At 41.7% G+C, this 27,910-nt stretch overlaps 4 protein-coding genes across 8 annotated transcripts; 2 read left to right on the forward strand and 2 right to left on the reverse strand.

Moving 5' to 3' along the window:
- The first annotated feature begins 698 nt into the window (after positions 1–698).
- Positions 699–10,839, forward strand: blnk (B cell linker). 4 transcript variants are annotated; one of them, XM_062463895.1, is made up of 23 exons: positions 699–794; positions 943–1,005; positions 3,811–3,857; positions 6,034–6,099; positions 6,475–6,521; positions 6,908–6,942; positions 7,032–7,152; positions 7,460–7,563; positions 7,659–7,731; positions 7,934–7,959; positions 8,069–8,091; positions 8,212–8,268; positions 8,351–8,387; positions 8,507–8,555; positions 8,802–8,859; positions 8,950–8,977; positions 9,081–9,111; positions 9,201–9,276; positions 9,431–9,462; positions 9,646–9,725; positions 9,925–10,008; positions 10,139–10,294; positions 10,412–10,839. In XM_062463895.1, the coding sequence occupies exons 1-23, from the start codon at positions 726–728 to the stop codon at positions 10,526–10,528; spliced, it is 1,479 nt and encodes a 492-aa protein (XP_062319879.1). In that variant the 5' UTR covers positions 699–725; the 3' UTR covers positions 10,529–10,839. The 4 variants fall into 4 exon arrangements, with proteins under 4 accessions (XP_062319879.1, XP_062319880.1, XP_062319882.1 ...); XM_062463896.1 differs by having other exon boundaries at positions 8,215–8,268; XM_062463898.1 differs by lacking the exons at positions 699–794; positions 943–1,005; positions 3,811–3,857 and adding an exon at positions 4,032–4,244.
- On the reverse strand, positions 10,651–16,366 carry LOC134022403 (uncharacterized). Of its 2 annotated transcripts, none has more exons than XM_062463894.1 (4): positions 16,043–16,366; positions 15,832–15,903; positions 12,796–15,132; positions 10,651–12,669 (listed from the first exon to the last, which is right to left on the reverse strand). In XM_062463894.1, exons 2-4 carry the CDS (start codon positions 15,884–15,886, stop codon positions 11,960–11,962), a joined length of 3,102 nt encoding a protein of 1,033 aa, XP_062319878.1. In that variant the 5' UTR covers positions 15,887–15,903; positions 16,043–16,366; the 3' UTR covers positions 10,651–11,959. The 2 variants fall into 2 exon arrangements, with proteins under 2 accessions (XP_062319878.1, XP_062319877.1); XM_062463893.1 differs by having other exon boundaries at positions 15,832–15,948.
- A 77-nt stretch (positions 16,367–16,443) lies between these two features.
- ccnj (cyclin J) lies at positions 16,444–19,240 on the forward strand. Its single transcript, XM_062463899.1, has 6 exons — positions 16,444–16,654; positions 16,971–17,051; positions 17,138–17,348; positions 17,450–17,749; positions 17,914–18,073; positions 18,208–19,240. The coding sequence occupies exons 2-6, from the start codon at positions 16,983–16,985 to the stop codon at positions 18,554–18,556; spliced, it is 1,089 nt and encodes a 362-aa protein (XP_062319883.1). The 5' UTR covers positions 16,444–16,654; positions 16,971–16,982; the 3' UTR covers positions 18,557–19,240.
- LOC134022781 (protein CC2D2B-like) lies at positions 18,922–24,766 on the reverse strand. The gene is made up of 20 exons (XM_062464531.1): positions 24,437–24,766; positions 24,218–24,320; positions 23,894–24,097; positions 23,698–23,784; positions 23,503–23,597; positions 23,035–23,196; positions 22,868–22,952; positions 22,520–22,629; positions 22,329–22,425; positions 22,023–22,121; positions 21,704–21,922; positions 21,608–21,634; positions 21,326–21,535; positions 21,124–21,213; positions 20,921–21,034; positions 20,610–20,744; positions 20,349–20,465; positions 20,150–20,208; positions 19,867–20,047; positions 18,922–19,745 (listed from the first exon to the last, which is right to left on the reverse strand). Exons 1-20 carry the CDS (start codon positions 24,595–24,597, stop codon positions 19,533–19,535), a joined length of 2,568 nt encoding a protein of 855 aa, XP_062320515.1. The 5' UTR covers positions 24,598–24,766; the 3' UTR covers positions 18,922–19,532.
- Positions 24,767–27,910: the final 3,144 nt, after the last annotated feature.

The following is a 27,910-nucleotide window of genomic DNA, read 5'->3' on the forward strand; positions in this document are numbered from 1 at the left end:
CTCAAAAGGATGATGCTAGGCGGTTAACTGATGTCACAGGCCAAACTCAGTCTAATTGCTTGGCCACTTCCACCCAATCGCTCAGCTGTGTGCCATGCTGGCCTCAGTCCAAATGGTGGTCGGATGAAATAGTGTACCGACACAAAGAAGGCACAGTCTACTACGTTCACCCCCAGCTTTGACTAAGGTGTCAACTATGGCACCAGAATCCTCATTAACCTTATCTGAACTGTGTTGCCATCTAGCATGCTGTCTTTGCAATCAGCTGACACAAATGCAACTTGATCACTAAACAGGAGTCATTAGAAACATCCACATTGATACGGTTTGTCATGATATGGGATTGTAACACTGCACTGATCTGTGTGAACAGTTTCTGTGGGTTATCTTCTGTTTCCTGTTCATATGCATTAGGATTGTTTTAGAGCCATGTTTGCCAACTACCAACTCAGAATTGGTATTTAATTCATACTTATAAATGGTATTTAAATGTTATTTTAGGGAAGTTCTTGCTTCGTATTTTGTATTGACATTTTCCTACCAAGTAAAAGAAGAAGCATTAAGAAAGAGACACACACAGTGAGTATAGAGGTGGATGAGAAAGACAGCCCACCTCCCATTGTGGTTAGCTTACATAGCTAAATGAAGTAAGAGGGTCAGACTCACTCTTCCTGTTGTAGACAGCTCAGCAGAGATACTGTACAGCCGCCTCTTCATAAACAAGAATGAACGTGCCAACCAGGGAGGAATGTGAGGGCTTGAGTCCAGCTCAGGTGTCCTTGTTGCTGTGCCAGGTGAGTGGGCACAGGGTTCAGCTGTGTCGTAGTTCCTTTGGAGCTCAAAATATTTTTAATTCATATTTTATTCTGGTATGTGCTACATAGACAGACTTCTCCTGTATCACATACAGAGTATGATTGCATGAAAACATGTTGTTTTTAGAATCAAATGGAAGACTGTGCTGTTACAATTAAAAGACTGAAAATTGATGGACGCAAACTATTGGTAAGTTGTTTTGTACATTGTTTTTCAGGAAAGCATTTTGAGAAAATGTCCTCAACATAATTGTTAAACTGCAAACGTAATTTGATAGCACAGGGCACATAATAACGGTTGGCTTTTGGCCTTGTTATTCTTATGGTTTTGTTATTCTAATGCTATCAAAAAAAGACCAGAGATAATTCCCTTGCATTTTTTAGCACAACATGGCCTCGGAAGGAACAAAATAATTGCAAGCTCCTAATGCTGGTTTTGGCCAGTGCTGCAGAAAATACACTAAGACCAAAACACAAATACTTATTATTTTTCTACTGTCAATTAACTTGTATTGTTCATTTGGAGGTTGGGCATTTTGATGCAGGATTAGATTTAACAAGGCTGGGAAATGCAATGTTCGTAAAATGTGCACAATGTGCAAATGTGCACAATATTGGCATGGTACTTGGTCATACTACACATCTCTTTTCTCTCTGTATTTATTCCGGATTAAATAGAAGGTTCAGTACCAACTCTAAATTCTAACTCCCCAAAATAAGGTCAATGGGCAAAGCAAGCCAAATCAATCACAGTGATTGATGTTTCACAAAGATCCAGCTTTGATGTTGGAGTCATCGATGTCTACACCAGCCTGCATCCACTTGTGCATCAATAAGTCTCATACTTATTGATCTAGCCAGTCAGCCCACCAGGGTTGCATGAAACACTGGTATGATCATCTCATATTGACCAAAATTTTTTATTGTGTTCTGTTCATTTTATAACCCTCTCGTTACACACACATGCACATACTGACATGAAGGCCTCCGAAGGTGAGAGCAGGGCTACCCAGCTTGCAGGGCTTTGAGTAAGGCTGTGTCGGGGTCGTCTGGAATTTGCATGGTATTTATAGACGAAAGCATATGGCTAGTTGTTTGTGTGGCTCACATGTAAGGTCATTTCCCCTCTTGTCTCCTTTACCATGACACATTATCATACTACAGTAGACCAGCACAACGCAGGGAAGTTCATTAAAGAGGCAATCTCTGAAACACCATGTCTGGCAATATAAAGGATTATTTGTGTTACAAAGAAAGTACCCCATGGCATGGTATGCAAGCCCACTCACTGTAAGCTCACATAGCCATGGCTTGATGAAAGCATGGCTATATGAAGCAAAAAAAATGGTATCTCCATGTAGTTTTCTTCCAGAGTGTTGAGAGGAGTGGAGAGACCAGTGACTGTGGTGCGGAGGTCCTGCCCAAACCCTCAGGATGTAGGCGTAGAGTAGACGCAGAGTCCACGTCGTATGGATGTTGATTTTAGACAGTAGCGTTCCAGGTCCTACCACAGGGTCAAAGTGTGGACTCAGCAGCCCTTTCTAGATGTGATTGGGACTTGGACAGACTCTCTTCAAAGCCATGTGAGAGCCAAGCTCCAAGGCCATACAGAGTGAAGCTTCGAGGTGTTCAGAAGGGTGGTTTTCAATATGCAGGACTGGTTGTGGGGCTTGGGGCTCTTGTGTCTCATTCAAAGAGCCGAAGAAACTGGCCATAAATAATTCATAGAGGGAGAGAGTCTATGAGGAGGCACTCGGGCGAAATACTTGATATTTAATTCAGTGTCAAAAGGCTAAATCAGATTTTAGGCCCATGCTTTTTTCCTTCCTGTAAGAGGTTGAGTTGATCAAGCGTGTACCCTGCGTTGTGAAGCAGGTGATGGCTTTAATACCTAGGAGTCTGACTGATTAACAGATGTTTCAATCAAAAACTGTCAGTTACCAAAGTTCACTTTGCCAGAAGCCAACTCCATCTTTGTAACAGTGCACAGCAGTGTATGGTTCACTTGTTGAGACAATGAATTAATCTTCTACTGTACTTACTGAACCATATTGTCTGTTAACACATTAAATAGACACAAATGAGTGATCTTAAACAGTAACCTACATCCATATATCTTTGCATTATTCAAATTAAGGTTAACCATCTGAGGGTCAGGACAGGTAACATTTCACACAGACTCAGAGTAAGAACACAGGAAGACCATTAGGAACCTTTCTTTGAATCTTTACAACTTGTTTAAAACACAGTCAGAGAGAGAGAGAGAGAGAGAGAGAGAGAGAGAGAGAGAGAGAGAGAGAGAGAGAGAGAGAGAGAGAGAGAGAGAGAGAGAGAGAGAGAGAGAGAGAGAGAGAGAGAGAGAGAGAGAGAGAGAGAGAGAGAGAGAGAGAGAGAGAGAGAGAGAGGGAGAGAAAATAAATGAGAGTGAGCAAATGAGGACCGGGGGCAATGAATTATGAAAGTCAGGAAGAATACATTATTTAACAGGATTCAAAGCATATTTTATGATAATCATTTTAGTTTGATTTCACCATGGAAGTCATGGCAACTGCCTCCTTTCAAAGTGAGTTGTGACAATGTACTGTAGAGAAAAAAATACAGAGGGATGAGATACTAAAAAGTACTAGTTAACAATGACAATAATGACCTTGAGGTGGGGGACTATTGAAGGAATATGAAACAAAGCAATGAAGGTCATTCAATTTCACTGTAAAATGCATCACATCAAAGCAAAGTAAAACTGAATGTTTTGTGATTTTTTTACTGTGGGCTGTTCAAAACAATAATGTGTCCATTGGAGACCTGATGCCATCTAGTGTTATGTTGGAGGTGATACAGTCATATATTTCAACTATTTTTATCAACAACAAAATGTGTACTGGTTTACAATTGTGTGTATCAAATGCCACAATCAGTGGCACAAGTCATTTTGGGGGAATCTTTCAAAAACACTGTTTTAGTTAACAGTTTATTTCATCTGTTACAATTTGGACAGAATCTTTCCAACCATGACTTGAGCAGTTTCTGTCTTATCCACCAACCGTGAGTAACAATTTCTTCCATCTCTTTTTTCTCTATTCTATCTTTTTTCCGTTCAATTCACTCGACCCTTACTGTGCGTTCTTCCAATCCTTGTTCTGGTTCCCCCTTTGCATGGTTAATAATAAACCTGTGCAATAAGGAAGTTGCATAACAATTTCAAATGAAAGCTTCACAGAAGGTGACAGTTTTGCATCGCAGATGGATTAGTGGTTGTGTTGTTGTGTTATTAGCTTTTTCTGTCTAGTCTGATTGACCGGGGATCATAACCTTCATCAGGAACTTTCTTGTATTTATCTGTGACTCATTGTACATTCTTCCTGCAACAACCATAGACCTACAGAGAATGTTTTAGTCTGATAAACATAGTAGCATGAGTCATCTCCAACGGTAGGTGAAACACACACACACATATGTGACCAGATGAAAAATAAGACAGCATTTCAATTGTGAAACTGGTTCTTATAATCCTTAATGAAGTACATTGTCCATACGGTGTGCACAGGTGTCCTGCTCATGTAGTGATACAATGTTATGCTGGCCCTTTAAGATATATAAAACATATATCTACTATATATATATATCTACTTCAAATGTACTGATTTTGTACACTCACATTCTTGACTGCTTCTATGTATAGTATAGAATGTTTGTATTTATACTTTGTAAGTACACTTTAAGCATCATGTTTTTTGCTTGTTGTATACCTCACTTCTACCTATAGATTTTTTGCTTTATTATGTATCCTATATTTTGGTATACATACTATATGTACTATTGCCAGGTGGTTTGTCTTTTTTACCCTTTGAGGACCTTTGAGGGTTGAGTTGGAAGTTTGTCATTTCTACACCTGCAATGTGAACACATACGAGTGGTCATCACTCCCCCGTTCAGATGTTCATTATTCTCACTCGCTCACCTTGTTTTCTCAAGAAGCATTTGACATGGAGATGTGTTCACTGTGTCTCCCACTGCATCAGCAAAATAATGTTTTTTTACAAAAACCTGTCCTACTTTACACTGCAAGACATTCTGCTATATCTATAAAGCAAAAGCAAGCATGACGCAGGACTACTTTGCCTCTTGCAGATGTTCTACTATTTGAAGAGTATATGGGCTACGTTCTGTAAATAATCTTGTTGGACTGCCATTCAAACGAATCTCTAGTATCTATAGTGCTGTATAAGTAGCCAGAAGACAGACTGTTCGTCCCACACGAGCGTAGGTGCAAGGTCAGCAGCTTTTAAGAGCCGCAAGTGAGCAACACTTGATGGAAAAACATACATATTTCGGTGTGCTCTGTGTCATACAGTACAGTTTTTCTGATCATTGGATCATGGCAGACTGAGAAGGACAGAGGGGAAATTGTTCGTGTTTGTTTTCCCCTCCATTGTTAGTCAGGGATGACAGAATTGGGTGTGTCCGGGTGGTAAGTCACAGCAAACTGCCTGCTGAGTTCAATTAGATGTTACAGAATCTGTGGAGTAGAGTTTACCCGAGGAGATTGCATGAGCATCAGCCTTTTTGACGTACAGTATGGAGATGTTAAGTAAACTAACTGTTCCTGCAGGTAAAAAATATCGGTAAGATCTATTAACTGATACTTATGCCAGACTAGTTATTTTAATAAAACTACTTCTGTGCTTATGGGATTTAAAAAAAATACTGTTTGAGTACTCATTTGTACATTATAAAATATGTTTCTAGTCAAAACATGCAGTAGTACATTGTACTTAGATTACCTGTTTGTTTCAACACAGATGAAATTATTATTTACACAAAAAGGTCAAGTAATAGGAGGGTGACAGAGACTGTCTATAGGGAGATGACAGTACAGATTACATGTCTTAAACCTGTCCACTTGGCTTCATCAAACATTTGTAATCATGTGTGTCTGCCTGTCTGTATTAGTCTCTGCGCACGTATGTTCACAGTAACCCAACTGTACAATTATGAATAATATGACAAAGTAAGGAATTGTGTTTTACTTAATGTAATGTAGACACCAGTTATCTTTTTATCGGTTAACTGATATTGCAGCACCTAAATTCCCAGATCTGCACAACATTTTATTAAATATTTGACAAGCAAGGTTTCTCAAGAAATTAGCTATTATTACTTGAATGGCTCATGTCTGTGGATACCTTAGATGGTTTATCATGTCTCTTTTGTTTTCTAGACAGCTTCAGAAGATGGTGCAGGATATCAAGAAGAACGATGGCAGTATTCTGGACAAATTTAGAAGGTCAGTCTGTATATATACAAGTTTGACACATTTCTTGTGAACACATTGCTTAACATCCTTTCTTCAATGCTCATCGTGACAGATCACATGACACATCGTCTCTACTTCGGGGTATTTAGTGTCTTTGCTGTACTTCGAACACTTTCCGCAACATTTTTGTAATGGAAAGAGGTAATTCCTCTTTCTTTAAATGTTTCACAAAGAAACCTTGAATAAGGACACTGTCTGAAAATAGACTAAATGAAAGTACTTTAACCATAGGTTCTCACTTAACTTCCCTTAAAGAGAAATACACCTAAGTTATTGCATTACATTGGATAGTATTCTGACATAACAAGTAGTTGACTTCCTGCATGCAATTTGACACTGTTACAGATTAAAAAGTAAACCTGCTCCAAAAGTACCTGCAAGAGACTATCCTGGTAAGAAGATTTTGGTTGGCACTTGGCACATACAGTCGATAATTCATTGATTTTGAATGTCAGTCTGCACAGAAAACACACAATCTACATTTTTCAGATAGCTGATCTGTCAATGACCATGATCATCAATACTTTGGGTCCAGTGGGTCATTTTCCTCCCTCTGAAGTTGCACAATACACCTTTCACTACACAAGCAGTCTCTCAATCACAGCTTGTTGGGCATTGAGTTTGTTGTCCATTATGGTGTAGCATGTTATGTAAAGTATGGATACAGCCCGCCAGGAGAGCGCAAACGATACCTGGCTGGTCTAAAGGCTCAAACTGAGTTAGCTCAATCACGAAGACTGGCTAAACATAGCCAAACTTAATTGACATGTGTTTACAGGTGACCAGGATGATCACTGGTCTGATAATGAGTTTGTGAGTATTTACACAGGCTTTTAGACTCTAGATCACATCCTCCATAATTGACATGACTAGTAATTTAAACCTTGGGGATCGCCCCACAGGATAGTGACACTTATGAGGACCCACAGGAAGACCAAGATGACAGCTATGAGCCTCCTCCGAGTCACAGGCTCTTCACCCCCAATCCCTCCGTCACCTCCTTGTCAAAAGAGGCCTACCTCGGTCAGTACCTGGACACACTCAAAACCCCTCCAGCAGAAATGAAAGCTTTTTATTATTGATAATAATCTCCAATCTGATTTCCTAGATTTTAAATAACTGAGATCTTAATGAATTGATCCCAAGAGTTTTCATGTAGAGTACCCTCTTCTCGTTATGAAGAAAATCCTATTTAATTATTTAAAAAATTACCATAGTAGGTAGAAAATCGAGAAGAACTGAACCCGGTAACTCAAACTGACAGACACAGGGTAGTATCGTGTTATGCAAATGCTGATATCCTGTTTCAACTTTTGCTTCTCTTTTTCAGACAGCTGCAACCACAGGCCGAGTCCCTCTCCCCGGAAGCCCACCCGCCCCCTGAAGACCTTCAAACCCCTGCTTCCAAAGCCTCAGCAGGCAGACTGCGATAATGTAATTATCACTTCTATAGCGCTGTGAGATGTTGCTTATTGAGGATACAGACAGTGACTTGAGGCTAACAAAATATTTGTTCCCTCTGTCTCCAGGAAGACAGACCAGAAAGTGATGAAGACAACTATATAGAACCCACACAGCCTCTTCCAGAGAGGCCAGACTCTGGTAGGTCTTAAACACAAAGCTGACCAGCTGCCTAAAACATCATACAGTCTGAGTCACAAACAAGTTCTCAAAACTGTCTCTGTGGTGAGAAAGGGCTGACTGCTGAGAAATAACTGTGTGAGATGAATCAAGGATTCATGTCACATATTTTCCCAGATTGGTTTGCTCCAACCCTAACTTGTGACGTTTAATTATGTTCCAGATGTGTATGAAGTCCCAAGCTTTGAGGTGAGTCTCTAATCCAGCAATACCGATGGCTTGTTTAATCGTAGGGTGAATTGGTAGTAAAGTCAGTAGGATTGTTCCTGACTTGTCTTTTTTTGGGGCATCTGTAAAGGAAGACAACCCAACAGTAAGCAGGTCAGTTTTTGATATACATATGTTCATAGTTGATTTGAACATGATCACTTTATTTTCACAATGGCTTCATGAAGTTGACCGTCCAACACCTTAAGTTTGTTGTTTTGACATTTGCTTTAGTAGACCCTCAGGTCTTAGAGCTCCTTCACAGACTCTACCACCGAAGGCCAGCCCCAGGTAATAAGGAAAAATGAACAATAATGTCTAGACCAAGAGCTTTTACAGTGTTACAATAAATACCATGACTGTCTCCCCCTAGATTGCATATTAAGAAACCGCAACCGTTTCCCGCCAAAGTAAGTGTTTTGTTTGCGATCTACAATTAGATGAATATGAGTAAAAAATATATAAAAACATGAACTCAGCAAACCTGAAACCCGCAGAGGATTCATGTTCATTCTGTGTCATTATCCAGGTACAGCAGCCAGAAAGTGATGAATATGAAGTGTGTGACCGAGATAATGGTACGTATAAACGTGTTCATTTGAATTACCAACATCTTGGAAGATGTTCTAAATGATTATCTAAATATTTCCACTTGAACTCCTGCCAATGTTCTTTGTAAATCCCTTTTTTTTTTACCATGATGAGAAACCAAAAGCAGAAGCTTGGTCATTTATGCCATCTAGTGGCTGAGAAAGGGAATCATTTGAACCACATCAACAACAGGGTGTGATATACACTTATTACATGAACATATTTTCCTGTAGACGTTAAATCCAATGAGGAACCTATACGTGTTGCTCCAAAACCACTGCCCAGAGAGCGGTATGTATTCTTCCTTTATAAATGACAAGATTCTACAGTTTGGAATGTTAAATACTGGACATGTGTTCTAATGAAGCCTTTCTGTTCTAGGCATGCTGCAAAACCCTCTCTCTCATCAGTAGGTAACCATTAAGACCATGGATAATTAAAATGAATATATCGTTCTAAATAAAACGAATGCATTTGGTTTGTTTATGTTTATGTATGTTTATGAATTGCAGAAGCCATACTTACCTTCCAGAGAGCATGAAGGTAACTTGTTGAGAGATGTAAAATCTAGAAGCTAGTTTCTGAAATTATACTGTAAGACCTGTGATTATTCTACCTGCCATTTTGCGCAGGGTCAACACTTCCCATGAGAACCACTAGTCAAACACCCTCCACTGCATCACTGCCATCCGAATTCAAACGACCCAAGTGAGATATCCTACAAACTGCAGTCTGTCCACTGTGCTTGTGCCACACACAAATGAGATTACTAACTTTGAACATTGTATTGTGTATTTACACACTATTTCCAGAATGCTTTGGCTTGGTAAATGTCATGTTGAGTATGTTTTGTCTTCCCCAGGATTCCTCTGCCACAGCTGTTTAACTCCCACAGTAAGTACAGACCTGAGGAGACAGGCCTCAGGCTGACTCAGCAGCCTCCCAGTCACTGCCATAACCACCGCCTTTCTCAGAGACACATAAAAGCTACTATATAGACCTACATTTTGAACGTAAATGCCACATTCTTAAATCAAGTTTAGTGTTTCGTTGTAGTACATGTTTTCTGATTCCCAGAACACAGGGTAAATTTGCCAGAGGAAAAAGTTGCCAGAAGAAATGTGTCTATCACTGAAAATGGGTCAAAAGACGATGAGGTAATCAGAAACAGACTATATTTGGAAACAATTGATTTGGGGTGTTAGGTAATGTGTCATGAGTGATGTCGGTGCAAGCTTGCAGATGAATGTCTGTTGAGCTGTTTAAGAGTGTTTTTTTGAGTGGAATGTATCACTGGTGGAGAACATTAGTAGACCAGAGTCTGAACCTTCTGTCATGTTGTTATGTTTGTTCCAGAGGGCTGACATCCTAAATAAACCCTGGTACGCAAGTACATCCGACCGCAAGAAAGCAGAGGATGCGTTGATTCGCTCTGATAAGGCAAGATTTCTTTTCCAGTGAATACTCAATCTGACAATGTTGAAAGGTAGACAAAAAATGCTGCAGTATTTCAGTGGATAAAAATTGGACTTTATAAAAGCTTATGCTGACGGGGTATTTTGTGCGTCAGGATGGGTCCTTCCTGGTGAGGAAGAGCTCTGGTCAGGACACCCAGCAACCATACACACTGGTGGTGTTCTACAATAGCAGGGTCTACAACATCCCAATCCGTTACATCCAGGTGTCCCAGCAGTACGCTCTTGGGAGGGAGAAGAAAGGAGAAGAGGTATGTCATCATTGCACCAATACATAATAGGTACTGGATTGGAGTACAATTCCTGCTTTGAAAGATGTTGAAATCTTTTTACATAATCGGTGATCTTCCTCTCCATCTCTTCCTCAGTGTTTCCACAGTGTCTCTCACATGATAGAGAACCATCAGAGGCATCCCCTGGTGCTGATTGACAGCCAGAGTAACAGCAAGGACTCCACCAAACTGAACTATGTGGTGAAGCCTTAGGCAGATGTTTACTGCCATTGCTGAACAAGCTGGACTCAATGTTCTCCCCATCCACTGAGTATTTATGCTGAAAATTATACTGAAATACCAAAACATCTTAAATTAACAGTAATGAGAGGTGGTTCAAGATCCAAAGTTTATGGGATTCAACCAACAGCCAATAAGTAGAAATGCAGTATTTTGTGTTAAATGAAAGTCTTAAGTGTTTTTTCAAAGTGGACACCAACACACATTAATTGATTGTCAAATCATTTGCATGTATTTATCTGTACAACATAAAATACTATAAGACGAGACTGAACAAGATTAAAGCAGTCATTGTGTAAAAAGAAAAGGCCAGGCACTTGGTGAACTCAAATATTCTCGGTCAAAACTGTACCTCTAACTCGACAATACTGTACAAACTTGTTTTGAGAGATTGCACTGTGGGAGACAGATACATAGTCTAGATATTTAAGAAGATAAGTGTGCTACATTAATTGTTTTGGATGCATCTTCCCAAGGGACTTTACAATCACAATTTACTCATCTGTATGAAGATTGTCATAGGCTGAATAAAGTGAGGCAACAGGAAATATTAACTGTCCCTTCATAGTGCAATTACAAATCAAACATATGATTATTTCAAGTCACAATTGTAATTTCCTTGAGAAAAATCACATTCTAGAGGATCTGTCTGCATTTAAAACCAGCTTTTATACAAATGCAAATGACTATACTCGTCCAATGAAATTACAGACCACAGTTAAGCTTTATAAAAAAGTATTCTTTGGACTGCTCCTGCTCCTATTGCAAGAATAACTTCCCCTGCCCCTCAAAATATACCCCACATGAGTAATACTATACTAGAAACAAAAGCATTTGGTATGTATTCAAATAAAAACTATTCAATGGCCAATCATCTGAATAATACATAAAAAGCTTATGGAATCCTATTTATACTTTTTCTTGGTGTAGCTTAGTAACGCAGGAAACCAAACAACTTTCCAAAATACATCTGTAACATATATACATAAAGACAAAGTATAGCCTACCCGTATACAATCCCCATATGTAATCCAATCTTGAACTCTGCGATAGAACCATATACAGTACAGTGTATGGGAGAAAATCCTCATGCTAGTTTACTGAAATCTACATATCATAGCTTTTAGACATAATACAAAAAAAAGGGTGTCCATCCCATAATAAGTTGATACTATAGCTGGGAACTTAGTCAAGGGGTAAACAACATGTCACAAAGATTTTATGTAGCCTATAAAATATCCTGAGTACGGCTCCATGCTGTCAGCCCTCTTGTTGAGACTGAACTTATTTGTGGAATTGTCAGTATCATCACTCGAGAGGCTCCTTTGGTCCATCATCATGTTCACTACTATTCATCGTAGTGCAGGAGCGCTACATCTCTCTCTGTCCAGTGTTGGTGACATTTTACGTTTCACAGCTCCGCCTCTTGCTTTCCATCAAATGTCTCTGACCATGACAGATCCACATCTCCTGGTTACTGAAGACCCTGCCACAAAACCAGCAGTCGAACTTCAAAGGGGGATTGGTGTTATGGGAGTCTGCATCAACCACTTTGTATTTTTTCCTGCTCATCTTTTTCAGCTTCAGTTTTAGGATGAACCTCTCTTTAACTGTATTCTCTGGCAACATACGTCGTCGAGAGGGGCTGCAGGACTTTGTTGGGTCACTTCTCCACGCCATCTCACACTCCAGGGCTGATAGAGCCTTTAATGTTGATCGTGACAGCACCACCTTCTGGACCTCTCCTTGATACCTGTGGACTACTTCCATGATATTGGTCACCTCAGGGATGTCTGTGTCTGGATGATTCAGCACTACCACTGGTTGGTCTTCATTTGGTCGCTTGATAAGTTGAGTCGGGGATAGCGGCAGTAGCTTTAGAGTCCTCTCAGCATGTTTTGGGGCTGGCTTCCAGTGGTGCATTGACAATAGGGCCTCTCGGCCTGGGCTTTGGCTTGAGGTTTTGTTGGCTTTTGAGAATGGTTCGGGACAACCATCTGTAGACGTCCCACTTGGTTTCTTGGCTGTGACCTTCTGCTCATTTGGTTGTGGCCTGGATACAGACACAGTTTCATGCAAGATGTGGCAAGGATCGTCTATCAAATGTGTCATACCTGTCAAAGGAAAGGTGATAGTACAGAAAATGCAATTATTTTATTATTTTTATTTTAAGTATTTTTAAGTATTAGAAGAACAAGGGCCACATTCGACATACATGTGCATAAAATCTGTTTACTTACCCTTGGTCATGACAACCTCAGGTTGTGTGGTTAGTTCCTTGTTTGATTTAGCTTCATCATTCCCATCCTGGTTACCGCGTATGTTCTTAGGACTCAAATTAGTGTTTTGAATCAGTGCATTCTCAACATGAGAATAAAGTTCACTGCTTTTTAAGGTGTCTGAGGAAAACCTGGAATTGGTCTGGTTCTCAACTACAACTAAACTGTTCAGGTTCACAGTGGTGCATCTTTCAGATGTGGCGTTGCCAACTTCTGCCTCAAAGGAAGGCAATCCCACCACTATTTCATGATGTGCCCTGTGCTCTGATGAGGGCATAACACTGTGAACAAAATGGTTCTCGACATCCACCATTTTGAACCCCATGGCATTTGTAGAGCAATTGTGAGAAACTGAAGTCATTTGTTGGGCCTCAAGAACACTGAAGTCACTCACGCTAAACTGACCAGGATTTGGGACTGGGCCTTCCCTTTCTGTCAATTGGGATGAAGCTGTGAGGGCTTTTAAGATATTTAGTTGGTCAGCCTTGGTTTCTTTGGTCAAGTTCAGTCCACCCTTTTCTGTCAGTGCTCTGTGTAGAAATTGCTGTGTTTCCTCTAAAGTTATCTGGGGGTGTGAAAAACTGTGGTACTGTTCCAGCAAACTGCCCCCTGCCACAAGGGAAGGACCTTGTGATGTCCACTGCATTTCCTTTACTGGGTCCTTCTTCAAAAATAGCTTTAGTCCTGGTGGTGGTTTATTTACTATCTTTGGTCTGAACGCCTTCCTCCTCCTACTCCTTTTCCTGTTAGCTAAATGTGTCTCCTTGGTAGATTTTTCTTTCTCACTTATCATCTTTGTCAACTTCAACTCCTTTGTCTTCTTTTCACAGAGATTAGCATTCTGAGGTTCCTCAGAGTGTTGTCTCCTGTAGTCGCCATGTTCTTTTTGATCAAACCTCACTCTTTGATTCTCACCATTTTCCAGACTTTGATTGCACCCTGAAAACTCATTTTGAAAGAAGAGAGATCCGGGTGCGTTAGTGGGTTGGGTAAGATGGAGATCTAAATTAGGCTGGCATGTTTTTACGTGGGCTGTGGGACACAAGATCTCAGAGCATGTTTCTGCAGGTACAATGTCTTGCTTTTCTGATGGCATAACATTGAAAATAGTATCTCTTTTACCCTCCACCATTGTAAGCCCTATTGCCTCTGCACGATTCTGAGGCACAGAAATCTTGTTTTTGACCATTAGGACAGTGAGATCATTGCCAGGATTAGACACAGGGCCGTTTTCGGACATTTGACATTGTGGAACATTTGAAAGTACAGTCTGAAGAGCTTTGGTCCACTTCTCAGTACCTGATTCTGCTACTACAGACCTCTCTAGAAAATGCCTGGACTCCTCCAAAGCTGTCCCTGGGTCAGATAGATTGCAGTACTTATCCAAGAATTCTTTTCCAGGCAAAGATAGACAGTCTTGTGACATCCAGCACATTTCCCTCGCTGCCTTTCTTGTCATTCTATGCCTTGGTCTGGGAGTCGAGTCAATCACCGTCTCATGAATTCTTCTCATTCTTTGCTTGGTTTTCTGACATCTGTCCTCTCCATGGACAGTAGCAATATGCTTGGTGATAGTACAGTTTAGAGGTGATTCATAACGGTGGGGGATTATTGTTGCTTTGATGGGTTCTTTGCATATCATATCCGCATGACCTGACTGACCACCATTGTCACACATGGTCAAGCAATGTAGGTACATGTGCTCTAAAAATGCTCCCACATCACTTACAGAGAATTTGCACCTTTCACACAAGTACAGGCCTTTCACTTTGTGTTGCATATCCAAATGTGTAGTCAGCTCCGAAAGAGTCCGCTGCACATTGTCATTACATACAACACAGCCGGTAAAAGTGTCCTGGTGGCCTAGAACGTGAACCTGAAGACAAGCGAGTTCATGTGTGTTGAATGTGCACATGTCACAAGGAAAAACTGGTCTACTTGCTTGGTGCCTCAACTTAAAGTGTCCCAGTAAGCCTTTAGCACTAAATGTATTGCTGTCCTCGCACTCAGAGCACCTGAACCTGAGTATATCTCCCGTTGTGTTTGTCCAACGTTTACTTTGTGTTGGCTTACAAGCAGACTTAATTTTCAATGAAGTCTGTTTCATGTGTTGTTCTCGATCCTCTGTTATCTTCACTGACTTGTGCTTATCTTCACTTTGCATAGTTGGGGGCTGAACAGCAGCCTTCCTGAGACGCAGTCGATTGTGCCAGTTTCTATCCTCTGCAGCAACTTTTTTTTTTTTTGCAGTATGGACACCACTTTCATTCCCTGTTGAATCCATGGCAATTAAGGCTCCTGTAACAAAAAACTGGGTCGTCAACAAAAGTATGCAAGAAATATTATGTAAGAAATGATTTCATTTAAAGTCCCATTTCATTTCAGCATTCCACCTGTTGTTACAAGCCTACCTTGCAATTGGTGTTTAGGATAATTCATTAATGATTTATTTCACACAAATTTGATTTTAGACCAAATTCAGCAACATAAGTAAGTGTTTAAAATGCCTACATTTTTTTAAGTATAATGTAGCCTAAATGTATGTCTTAACAACTATAACAGCAAGGATTTAATGAATAGTGACACAAAATGGCAAATGCAATTTACTTTGTTTGCTCTGCTGCCATTTCTGTGTCGCTTGCGTGACCAAAACAAAGTGGTAATTGCCTTGAACTTAGAACATTAGAACATTATAGTTTATGTAAGTTTTCTAAATGGAATATACTACTACACCCATATTACGAAACCTAATACCCATCGATTACGTTAGCGTTATTATTTTGAATAACTGTAGACCAGACATCACACTTAGTTGAATCGAATTAAATAGCCTACTGTAGGCGGATGAGCTTGGTGTGAGAAAACAGCGCGTCAAACATGCATGATACAAAGTTCGAGTTGCATCGCAAATTAAATATGATTTCTCAAGAGATATCTAGTATGCATTATACTTCAAAAGGATGGTTAAAAAAATATTTCCACACTTTGTGGTATTACCTTTCCTTGGTGAGGAGCTTGACAGCTCAGCGAGTGGCAGCCATGATAGTTTCATCCGGGGATTACACTAAACTGTAATTCATCAGAGTGCCAGAAGAGACTGACTAGAGCGCATCACTGCATGTTCCCATACCACAGAGAGACAACCAAAGTGGAATATGGGCTACCACATCATACTATTCAAATTGTATTTGCCGTGCGTGTAGCCTACCTTAAACGAACTCCTGGGTTATGCTGAATTAGTAACGTCAAGGCTTCTGCTCACTAATAAAATAATATCAGTTATAATGTTCGATATGCAGTAAGAACGATAAAGATTTTCTGGTAGAGGAAGAATGTGTTTGACAAATGTCATGTGACTGAATTCTTGAAAGTTCAAGCATGCATGTCTAGAAAAAACCTTCGAGGTGCAGTGGCCTGTAGGCTTTTATATATTTTTTCAAGATCAGGTAGGCCTACGCACGCAAAACCATAAACCCCGAGTGATAGGTGTCTCGAGTAACTTTCTTTATAGGCTGTGTGCAATAAGCTGTGTTATGTATTGACACTATTCTCTGAATATTCATTGAGATCTTTAACGAGGCTATTACCAATCTGAACCACGTCTGATGGATCCCCGCCAGTGATTGGATGTATCTGGATTCTAAGGGGAGGTTCTCTTGGCAAGAACTAACAATATCGGGACGCTTTCAGGTTCTCCCTCTTTAACCTGTCTTAAACAATGAAAGTATATTTAATGTCAATTTGAAGTGAAACTTTGTTTTGAAAATCCCAATCTAAGACCATAGCTAGGCTATACATTACGCATTTATGTGCGACGTGGGTAAGTCGATATGTAATGGAGTTCTATTCAAGCTTAACTTCGGGGATTTTTTCGAATTTCAGTGAAGGCAGCACTAGTGTAGTACATAATCCATTCTTTGGAAATCTGAATCTTGAAAATGTAAAAAAAAAAAACTTTTCCGTAGACTACTCATCCATTTTGTCAATGTCCTCCATTGTTGAATGTTACATTTTTAAGTTTGACTTCAGCTGTTACGCCCAACAAATGGCATTTAATCAAATTAAGTGTCTTTATAGCTTGCGAGTAGCCAACCGAACTTTGAGATTCGCTTTGGCGTTCATTTATTGTCACTCAGAGATTCAGTTAAATGGAGCTTGAGGGGCAATGGTGGAAAGGACAACTTGCCGGTGACATTTACCAGGCTCTGCGATACAAAGTAAGTAAAGATAATAAGCTATGATTCATAAAAAAAAACAAGACTAAAAACAAGCTTCTGACGATCTATGTATACATTGATTTCAGGAGCTGAAGTTGCCGTCTTACAAATGCCAATCCCCCCAGCTCAACCTCAGGCGCTATTTTGCTGACCTTATTGCCATCGTGAGCAACCGCTTCAGGCTGTGTCCAGCTGCTAGACACCTCGCTGTCTATTTACTAGATCTTTTCATGGATCGCTATGACATTACAGTGCAACAGCTTCATATGGTGGCACTCTCCTGTTTGCTTTTGGCTTGTAAGTTAGTTTGCCAGTCATAAGGATTTTTTCTATTTGAATGCAAACACGGCACCATTGCCTGTTTCTCATGTGGTAAACCCTCCCCCATTACTCTGCAGGTAAGTTTGAGGAGAGAGAAGACCGGGTGCCTAAGCTGGAGACGCTGAACAGCCTGGGCTGCATGAGCTCCATGAACCTGGTGCTGACCAAGCAGGGCCTCCTGCACATGGAGCTCCTCCTGCTGGAGACCTTCCAGTGGAACCTCTACCTGCCCACAGCCGCACACTTCATAGAGTACTACCTGTCTATTGCAGTCTATGAGGGGGACCTCCATGATGGCTGGCCCATAGGCTGTCTGGAGAAGACTGTATTGTACATGGCCAAGTATGCGGACTACTTCCTGGAGGTCTCCTTACAAGGCAAGGGCTCCATTTCATGGGATTTATGTTAATGTGATTATATTTATACATGCACACACACACACAATAACTGCAAGGTTTTCAGAAAGGATGAGAAGAAAAAACGTTTTGAAACTGACTAAGACACAATTGGAAAGTCTGTGGCTATTGTGTTTTCCCCCCAGATCACGCGTTCCTATGCTTTGCCCCGTCGTTGGTGGCTGCAGGGTGTGCGGCTGCCTCCCGCATCATCCTCCGCCTGTCGCCTACATGGCCTCAGCGCCTGCTGCGCCTCACTGCATACACCTGGGAGAGCCTTGTCCCCTGTGTGGAGAAGCTACTCATGTGAGGGCCTCTCTTTTCATTCTCTTTTCTACAGTACATGTTTTCAATACAGCAATTGTGTGTGTACATTCATGCAATTTAAGAGATGGAGCTAGTGTAATTACTTGGTGTGTTTTTTTTAATATATATTTTAGTGCACATGACAGTGATATGAAGGAGGCCACCAAGCAGAAGTGCCCACAGGCCGGTCAGCAGCCTGGTCAGACTGTGTACCACAATTCTGGCCAGACTGCCCCAATGGCTCAATACCTTCACCTGTCCAGTGTCCAGTACCCCCAGCAGGCCCTCCAGCCTGTCCTTGCCCCGAGCCACGGGTCTGCCACCTACCTCAACCACTCAGCCAGCCTGCAGGGTCCTAATGCCCCTCCTCATAGCCACCCCCAAACCATCTCTGCCACTCTGGACAGCAAGGCTAACATTCCTAACAGGGCCTACCAAGTCAATATGCACTATACATGTGCTGCTCCTTGCTTTGACAGATGACCAATATCCAAAAGGTTCTGGGAGAGGATGGCAGACAGGATGTAATCCTGGGTCATTTAAAATGCAAAAGGCATGTTTTTAATTTCACATGATAGATATTTCACTTGGTTAAGCTGATTTCCAACTTGGATAAAGTGTCATACACAATGTGCAATAATATTACTCTGCTGTATGCTGTTGCTAACCAGGTGGAGGTTTTTGTTCCTATCTAAAACTAGGTGACTGAGTTATACTAAGCACATGTATTTTGTGCAGATGACAGACTGATCACTACAAACGCTGCAGTAACTGCAGCTGTATTATGGACCAACATCAGTTCTATATCTATTGATGCCAAGTTACTTCAGTGTTGAATGTCCAGTGTATTATTAGTCTTTCTCTGTGTCACTGTGATGAGTATTGATGGAAATATTTAGCAGAATTAAGGATTTTTTTCAACTAATGGTGGGATATGTACATGTTTTTGCACAATTTTGCATTATGAACCTTTTGGTTTTTCTTTATTTATGCGCAGTGTCATTTTTATGTTCAATTTAAGATTTTGCTTTCTGGTTGATTTATTGAAAGTTTCTTTCTGTGAGAGTGTGTCATGTTAACAACTTTAAAATCATACAGAGATGTAGCCTAGTGAGTGCTGTGCACTTACAAGACCGATTATTTTATTTTATAAAATGCAATTTGTCAGTGGTGCCTTGTCTTTTATTTTGAAGTACTAACACCATCAGGCAAATGTCACATCTATTTGTTGCTCTGAAAGCGCACATATTATGTTGGAAAAAAATCTCCAAAAGCAGAGCCTTTTTTAATATTTAGGAAATGTGAAAACAAGCACTGGACTTTGGTGTTCCCATTTGCCTGTGGAGGGCTGAGACACCTGGTCTACCTCTTATTCTTGGATCAGTGGAATTACGTTAGAGACTGTAGATCCTGAGCTAAGCTCAGTTAACCATTGTAGGTGATGCTTTTCTCTAGTCCCTCACTCAGGATTATAAAAGGCACCGCGCTGGTGTTTCACCAGCGTAGCAAGGAAGATCCAAACCGACAGGATGTAGTTAGGGTATGGGTGGACGTAGATGGCCAGGGCGAACTCTGTCCCAGGTATCTCTGTGCTGTGGATCCGTGTGTTGTACACTGCCTCTATCACTGAACCCATGTTCTGATAGGCCAGCCGGATGGGAAAGCCAGACACCTAAAAACACAAGGGATCGTTAGGAGATTCTTCTCAACAACCACCACTTGGTCTGAGTGATATTTTTAGGCAGTTTCCTCTTTTGGGAGTTTTGTCTTTGATTTGGTTTCAGCCCCATAACCTTGTAGTCCTGCATGCAGTCCAGCAGGTTGTCTGTCTCGGTCTTTATGGAGGACGAGGAGGCGGGGAACTTCTCCAGATGGGGCAGGAGCATGGAGAGCTTGGCTGAGCAGTGGTGGCTCCAGCGTGTGGGGTGGGGTCTCCTCCAGTCCATCACACAGCTCTTTAGTTTAACCTCCATCCTGAGGTGCAAGGGGTCAGATGCACTATGTATTCCACAAGTGAGGTTACATTAGTGCAACATTGTGACTGATGTTGACTGTTGCTTGGCAATCATTCTGTACCTTTTCTGAAGCTGCCAGACCAGATCCACATTGGGTGGATGATACCTGATCTCTTGTGGCTGAAAATGATAGTTAAGTTCTATCAGGCAGTATGTGTATACAAATATGTAGGTGTGCTGCAGGCCATATATGTATTTATTGAATGAATGAACCGGTACAGTAGGAAGGTGGTAGAGGACATAACTCATGTTAAATTTACCACAGAAGAAGATTCCTGCTTCCAAGCAGTATTGAACAAAGGTCTCCATGTGGTATTTTCGGCCGTGTCAAACGTAAGGACAGCAGTGTTCACCGCCCGTTGCATGTTGAACCACACCTGAAATACTTCTAAATCAGAACTTACAGAACAAGCCTTTTCACATGACAAAACCACAGTTGAATGTCTATAGAGTTAAATAGAGAGATGGATGGTGTACACATTGTTGAAATGGGAAATGAGCCGTCTTGGTAGGTGTCTTACGTTTTCTCCATTGACTAAGCAGTCCACAGAGCGCAGGGGGCAGTAGGACTCTGAGGACTGGTAGTGTTTTCCATCTCTAGGGTTCCACAAGGTATAGCAAGCATGCTCCTTGGTAAGGACATAAGCTGTCTCACCCTGAAAATACAAGTTCTCTTTTGACATAAATCGAGAATCCTTCATAACAGTGCTTTACAATGTACAATGTGGTGCATTTGTATTGTGTGTTTCCTAAAAACCTAGGAGTGCTCATCCTACAGGGTCATTGGGTGTTGTATTGCATAACAATCACATGAAGAAACTGGTTTGGTTACCTCCACGACTGATTTTCCCAAGACAAGCCAAGCCTTAGTGTGGAGATGACAGAAGAAGTTGCACAGGAGCACTGCCAGACTGACATGGTTTCCTGTCACCCACTTCAGGCATTGCTGTCATAGAGACGCATGGGGACAAGACTAGAATAGGACTATAACTGAAAAGATACAGAACGTTCCAGAATGTTTCCAAACTGGTTTACCTCGGATGTGAACCACATGTCTCCACAGTCTCCAACATCAGAGGGGAACGGCAGGACAGGAATCAGGTACACGAAAGCTGCTACCCTATTCTGAAATCAAGACATTGTCATTTGATAGTTTTCATTCAAGGTATTTAGGCCATATACGTGCATTGAGCACTTTCTGAACCTGAGTTGAGCAATGTTGTGGTAGATATCTTACTAAAACAGAGATGAGACTATCTCCAGGGACATCTTGTAGCACTTCCTCTGGAAGAGGAAGTGGCCTGAAAAACCTGGTGGCCAAGACCAGTCTGCCCTCACTGCTCATCACCATGGTGATGACACGCTTCCTCCCTCCAGCTGCATCTCTGCACTGCTTCTCAAAGTCAAAGGTCCAGTCCAGGAGCCGGTCCTCCTCCTCAGTGGGAAACTGAAGATGGACACGATCAAGCAATAGCGTGGGAGAGGTTTTGAGAACAATAACATTTTATAATGACTGTACCTGCCAAAGTTGTCTCTGATCTTCATCCTATATGAGATGAGAGAACAATATTTCATTAAAATATGAAGTGGATGTTTTGTGCTTGTTTAGTTTCACATGCAAGCACGTCGCAGTACTGTAACAATAGCATGCCTGTAGCCTGGTGGTGGCTTCTGAACAGAGCGAGACGGGTGGATCCAGGGCGATGAAGACATCCAGGAAGCTGTTGTTTCCATCCATCTGGATCTGTGTACCGTCCTCATGAAGGAAACCCTCCTCTGGCCAGGTATAGCCCAGCAACATCACAGGATTACAGATTCTTAGGGTCTCACACACCTGTCCCAGTGCACAACAACCACATGTTTGGTTGTATATCGTGTTTTTGTCCACTCATTCCTGAAACGGTGGTATGTGTGTGTGTGTGCTTGAGCGTGACCTTTGACTGCTGCAGCAGAGTTCTGAAGGGGATAGTGACGGAGCCCAGCCACTGTCTACCAGAGAAGCCCTGAGTGCCACAGCCCCTTAGCGTGCTGCTCTGAAGTTGGATGGTATCGTGTACAGCAATGATGGCAAAGACATGGGCACAGACAGAAAGACAAAGAGCTGTGATCAGAATAGAGCGACGTTACGCAACGTACTCCACAAAAGCACTCATGGGAAATCAACATGAAAGCTTTTTGTAAGTATCTCAACTATGTGAGTCATTCCAAGTCTAGTCCTGTGAGCTTATAAACTTTAGTACCTCGACGACTTGAAATGAAAGCTCATCAAACAGATTGATGACAATGTTGTCCAGTATTTTGGAGAGGCCAGCTCGACTGTAGTCATTACCTTCGGATCTGAAAAACATGTTATTTGGGTTTTAACTGGATTACAATACGTTACGTCCAGATTAGTTATGGTACAGGGCTAATACAGAATTGTGTGTTATACTTCAACTGCAGAGAGAACTCTTCCCTCCAACAGGGGCTGGGTCCCTGCTCAAAACGGCTCTCATAGGTTGTCTCCTGAAACCTAACCTCGACGAAGGGCTGAACCTGAGCCTGCCACAACCATAGAATACGCTCATCGGATCCATGCCATCGACTGATCATGTGACAAACTGTACATTATGTGCTTGAAGATAAGTCGTGCAAATGGCATCGAAGGGTTAATAATGAATAGGGTGTTGCTTTGTATAAAGTAATACATCTCACTCTTTAGAATCTTGTAAACATTGAACTGTCTAGTTATCCCTGCTGTCTGTATTACTTTAGAAACTCTTGAGGTGGGTTGTTTTACCTGTGACATAACCTTCTCTGTGTTGCGTCTGATGCTGTGACTACTGCTCGTCAGGCCACAGCATGAGGTCCGCGCATGCATCTCCCTGAGGGGCAAAAGAACAGAATCGCTTATACCCGGAGTCTCGGTCCAGGACAGCAGAAACGGAACAGAAGGTGGATAATCACTTGAGGTGGGCTTTTAGCCGAACAGGGAGTCCCCTGGCGTTGTTGACTGCAATGTTGATGTTCAGGTTCCCCTTCGTGACAGCGGTGGCGCTGGTTTTCTCACTCACTGCTCGCTTAGGGTTCAAAGGTCGTGCTCGTTGGAACATGTCCCAGTTGAAATCTCTAGTGGGGCGGACACTGACTGTGAGAACAAAACTAGTTGTGCACTGTATCATATTCTGACCTTTAACAAAGGCTAGGGTTAAGCCACACTTGAGTAGTTGGGATGAGGATTAGTACATTTACATTACATTTACATTTATGCATTTAGCAGACGCTTTTATCCAAAGCGACTTCCAAGAGAGCTTTACAAAAGAGCATAGGTCACTGATCATAACAACGAGATAGCCCCAAACATTGAGTACTCTGTGCTTCCTCAGCAACTGTATATAGAGAGATGATAGAGGTCATGAGAGTCTCGATGCTCACATTCTTGAGTCTTCGGCCTGGTGCTCCTGAACAATATCAGAAAACTTGTATCTCCTCTTCAGGGTCAAAAAGCTTTCTCTGGCTAATCTGAGTATCTTAAAAAGCCAGAACAGCCACGTGACAAATCATTTGAAATGGTCAAATGTAAGAAATCCACTAGCTCTGATTGAAACACACACATCTACAATCTACTACCTTTTCAACGTTGCAGACAGAGTGTGTTCTCTGAGATGTTATATAATCTTCATCCACAACGGACGAATGAGAAGAACCATTGTATTCCTGTGTACATAGGTTTTTGAGTTACACAAACGCAGGAAAGGTGACAATTCCGACGAACAAGTTGAAACCAATAAGACAAACCAACAGCGCCAGCGTTAGGGTTGGTTACTTCAAGCATGTTCTCTGTGATGTCTCTGTCATGGAGAGGGACAGGATCGGAGGACACAATGCCCGGGGCACGAGAGTTTCTGAGCTGCAGAAGACGGAAGCGTCTCGACTCGTCCAGCTGCTCCTCTGTGGTGAAATCAAACTCCGCCTCCAGGGGTCGAAGGCGGAAGAAGCCCAGCTTTCGCTCTCTCAGATCACAGGCCTTCTGCTCCAGGAAACCAGGACATGTTTCACTGTACCACCTGTGCTTCCTGTTTTCAGGCCTTAGAAGGCACTGTGAGAAGGGGTTACATCGTTCCCGCTGGGCTTGTTTTGTGTCACCCACCTTGAGAAGTTCGGAGAGGACCGTGTTAGCAGGGTGGTTGGGGTCGAACTGCAGCTCTCTGATCCAATGCAGACGACTCTCATCGTCATAGGCTGTCATGGCCCTGCAAGCAATGGATCATGCTGAGAACTCTGGAGAGAGCACCAAGGAGGGGCAGGGCTGTGTTTGGAGTAAGAAAGGCCAACTTTGTGGTAGACAGAATGGGATGTTGAAAGTCACCTGGTGCAGCTGGGTTGTGTTGATGAGACTGCAGGTGCCAAAGGGAAGCCAGTGTCACCCACAGCCCAGGAAACACTATACAGCAGCTTACCAGATGTCAGGAGATACATGATGGGCTCATTCTCATCTGGTTTGAATGGTAAATCTGCAAGAAGCCTCATTTCTTCAACACCTCATCGCAGTTGGCTTTACCGTCACTAGATTCTCTACTGCATTCCTACAAGGTAGAGAAGAACTCACTGCTTCCCACGCCTTCGTAGTGAGACCTGACCACCTGGTCACTGCTGAACTCTGATCTCTCCACACAAGCATTGCTGGACACCACGTTCCTGTTTGGAACAGGTACAAACACCTTGGCCAAAAGAGTGCATTTACTCCTTATTGTCTCATAAATCTGGAAACAAGGAAGTTGGAACATTGTTGAGCTTCTTTTAGAATGTGCCTGTCAGCTGATTGCACATAAATATCCTTTTGATACCTCCAGGGTGATGTTTTCTGGGTTTGTGCATGTCTGCAAGTTGAACATTTGTTTGATGTCCACTTTGAAGTCATTATCTAACACTGCTAGCTCAGAGGTGGACACGTGCTTTCCGTTGTAGAAGATTCTGATTGATATTCCATGGTACTGCAGCTTATTTCTCCTCTCTTTTTCATCACTGGAAAGTGGAAACTTACAGTAAGAGATGCACATTTATTAGCTAACACCAAAGCTTTTTTACTGAACTGGTAAGAAACAAATCAACAGGATTTATAGCTTGGCCATCCCACCAGGGACATCTTGAGGTAGGAGTGATCACAGCAGTCCTGGTAACAACAGGAATCAGGCCAGAGTGCTCAGGTCTCTGACTAACAGAGGCCTGCACTCGTTGGAGCTGTCGCTCTTCATTCTGAGTCATCTGGGGCTCTTGACACAGGAATTGCTCCTTGAATGTTACGTTTTCATCTGTATAGACCAATGGCTGGAAGTGGATGTTTATGCACAATTGCGGTCATTCGTTTTTTTTTTTACAACTCAGCAACTAAAACACACAAACAGCACACTACTATGACAAACATGTTATCTAGATTTGTATTACCCTGTCGGTGTCTCCCTCTCCGTGGGCTGAACTGTTAATGCACTTAGGTTTCTCTCTGTTCAGAAGAAAGATTCAAAGATACGCCACCGCTTATAGGGATCCTTCTGACGTGAGCATCTTCTACCTCTACCTCCATGGTAGTACATCCAAACAGAAAGGCGTGTACCTGTGCATCTTTAGTTTCACGGTTGTGCTAACAAAGCCCTTCTTGTCCCTGAGGGCCTTGATGCCCTTCCAAGCCTCCATCATTTTCCTCACCAGGGCAAGGTCTGCCTGCCTCTCATTGTTAAAAGCGACACTGGTCTTTCTATAGAGTGAAAGAGAATTGCCGCAGCAAAATGTCAACAGACAAATTTAATTCGAGAAATCGAAACATATCGGTTCACATAAAATGCCCTCTCACCTTATTTCCTTTCTTAATTTCTTCAGTTTTGAGGAGGGAGCTGGAGTTTCATTTCTTTGTCTCAAAGCTATTTCTGACTTCTTTAGTCCCGCTAGCTAACAGTGTCAGGAAGAAAAGTAATTATGTACTGTCTAATCAATAAGCAATTAAACTTAGAAGGTAATGATTTCCCTAGATGAATCATTTCAATCACAAATCGTATCACAATGATGCACCTTATCCTGCAGGGAGGTAGAGGTGCCCATTATTTCACGAGCTTGGTAATGCTCATAGAGACCCAACAGGCGTTGGGCAAATACATGTTCAGTGCTGAACAGGGGATGGTGGGTGAAAACCAGTTCAAAGAGGTTGATGTCAAGCTGCCACATTCCTTTGCAGCAATCAGGACTGGTGGTTGACACTGTGTGTGTCACAGGCTGTCCAAAAGCATGGTGTTACATCCTTTTGTGAGACACTTTCACCACATTCTTGATAATAAAAAAAATCCAATGCTGTTTTATGACAGAGCTGCAACCATGAAAAGTCTCACTTTAATGTACACAGTGCTTAGACCAGGAGACTGGCTTGGGAAAGGGTCATCTACTTTGCATCTCCAATGCTTTTGTATTGGTTCAAGCAGGGCCAACATACAACCATTTTCTCCAAACCAACTCTGACCCTAAAGAAAAAGAACAGATGTTATATTGCCCTAAAGGAAATGTGTATTGACAGAACAGAGTGCATTTCAACCTGTTTTATCATCAGGTCCCTACATACAGTAGCTTCAGTACTGAAATATAATCTGATAGCATGCACACTCTGTGATTATTTTAACCCTTGTGTTATCTTCGGGTCATTGTGACCCTTCCACATGTTGTGACAACTTTACCTCATACAAAAATAAAGTGAAGCATTTTATTTTAACCGTCGGGCTGTCTCACACATAGACATATATATATATATATATATATATATATATATATATATATATGTGTGTCTATGGTCTCACACCCCCCACAGCGCGAAGGTTAAAAGAAAATGCTTTTTATATTTTTTGTATTGGGTAAAGTTGTCGCAGCACAACGATGGGTCGTTGTGAACCTTCGGGTCATTGTGACCCAAAGGCAGCACAGGGGTTAAGCGTTGCATAACATGGTTTCGTAATCATAATTCTAAAGAGAACCATGAAAAGGCAGCTCAAAATGAAATTAAATGGCCCAAATGCATTTTATGTAACATGTCAGTCAACCTTCGTAAAATGTTTTAAAATTAACTGGAACATGAGTCGTTCTGTTGTATACAAGACCTTTTCTTGTTCTATTAGCCGGTTCTCCATTTTATTCATCATCTTCCAAGGCACCTGGGGCCTCTCACACACATACAGGCCTTCATCCTCGAGGAAGCGGGGTTTTTTATTCCCTGGTACAGTCCTCATCAAGTTGACTGCATTCACATGGATTTAGGTACACCTATCAGCTTGAGATAATTTACATTCCACATACATTCAAAACACACATCCCAATTCACAAAATGGGACAAAACTGTGACTATATATCACCTGGTGAATCACTAGGCACAAACAGCAGTGTTGTATCTACTTCAAGATTCACAACTTCACCAGGAACAAGAAGACTGGAAGACTCCCCCACTTCCTCAATATGGATGACACTATCACTTCCTGTCTTTGTCATAATTAGAAAGGTATACTTTACTGTTTGATGACTGGTTGCAATACTATGGCAGGGGCATCTCATAACCCAATTACAAAGTAGCAAAATGTAAAGTGCACATGTATGAGAGAAACTGAAAGTGCTGGTTACAACTGTAAGTTACCTTTTGTAATGTAGTGTGAGGCTGTTTCTTTTTTGGTTTGTCAGGATCATAAGAGAAGAAGTGAAACGCTTCCTCCTCTGAGTATACCTAAAAAAAGAAAGACGGCATGCCACGTTATGAGAACTAAACCTTTTGGTCAAACTTGTAAGTTAAACAGTACAACAACAGTACCTGCTTGGCTGT

Source organism: Osmerus eperlanus, chromosome 6 (genome assembly GCF_963692335.1).
Source record: "Osmerus eperlanus chromosome 6, fOsmEpe2.1, whole genome shotgun sequence".
Taxonomy (NCBI): Eukaryota; Metazoa; Chordata; class Actinopteri; order Osmeriformes; family Osmeridae; genus Osmerus; species Osmerus eperlanus.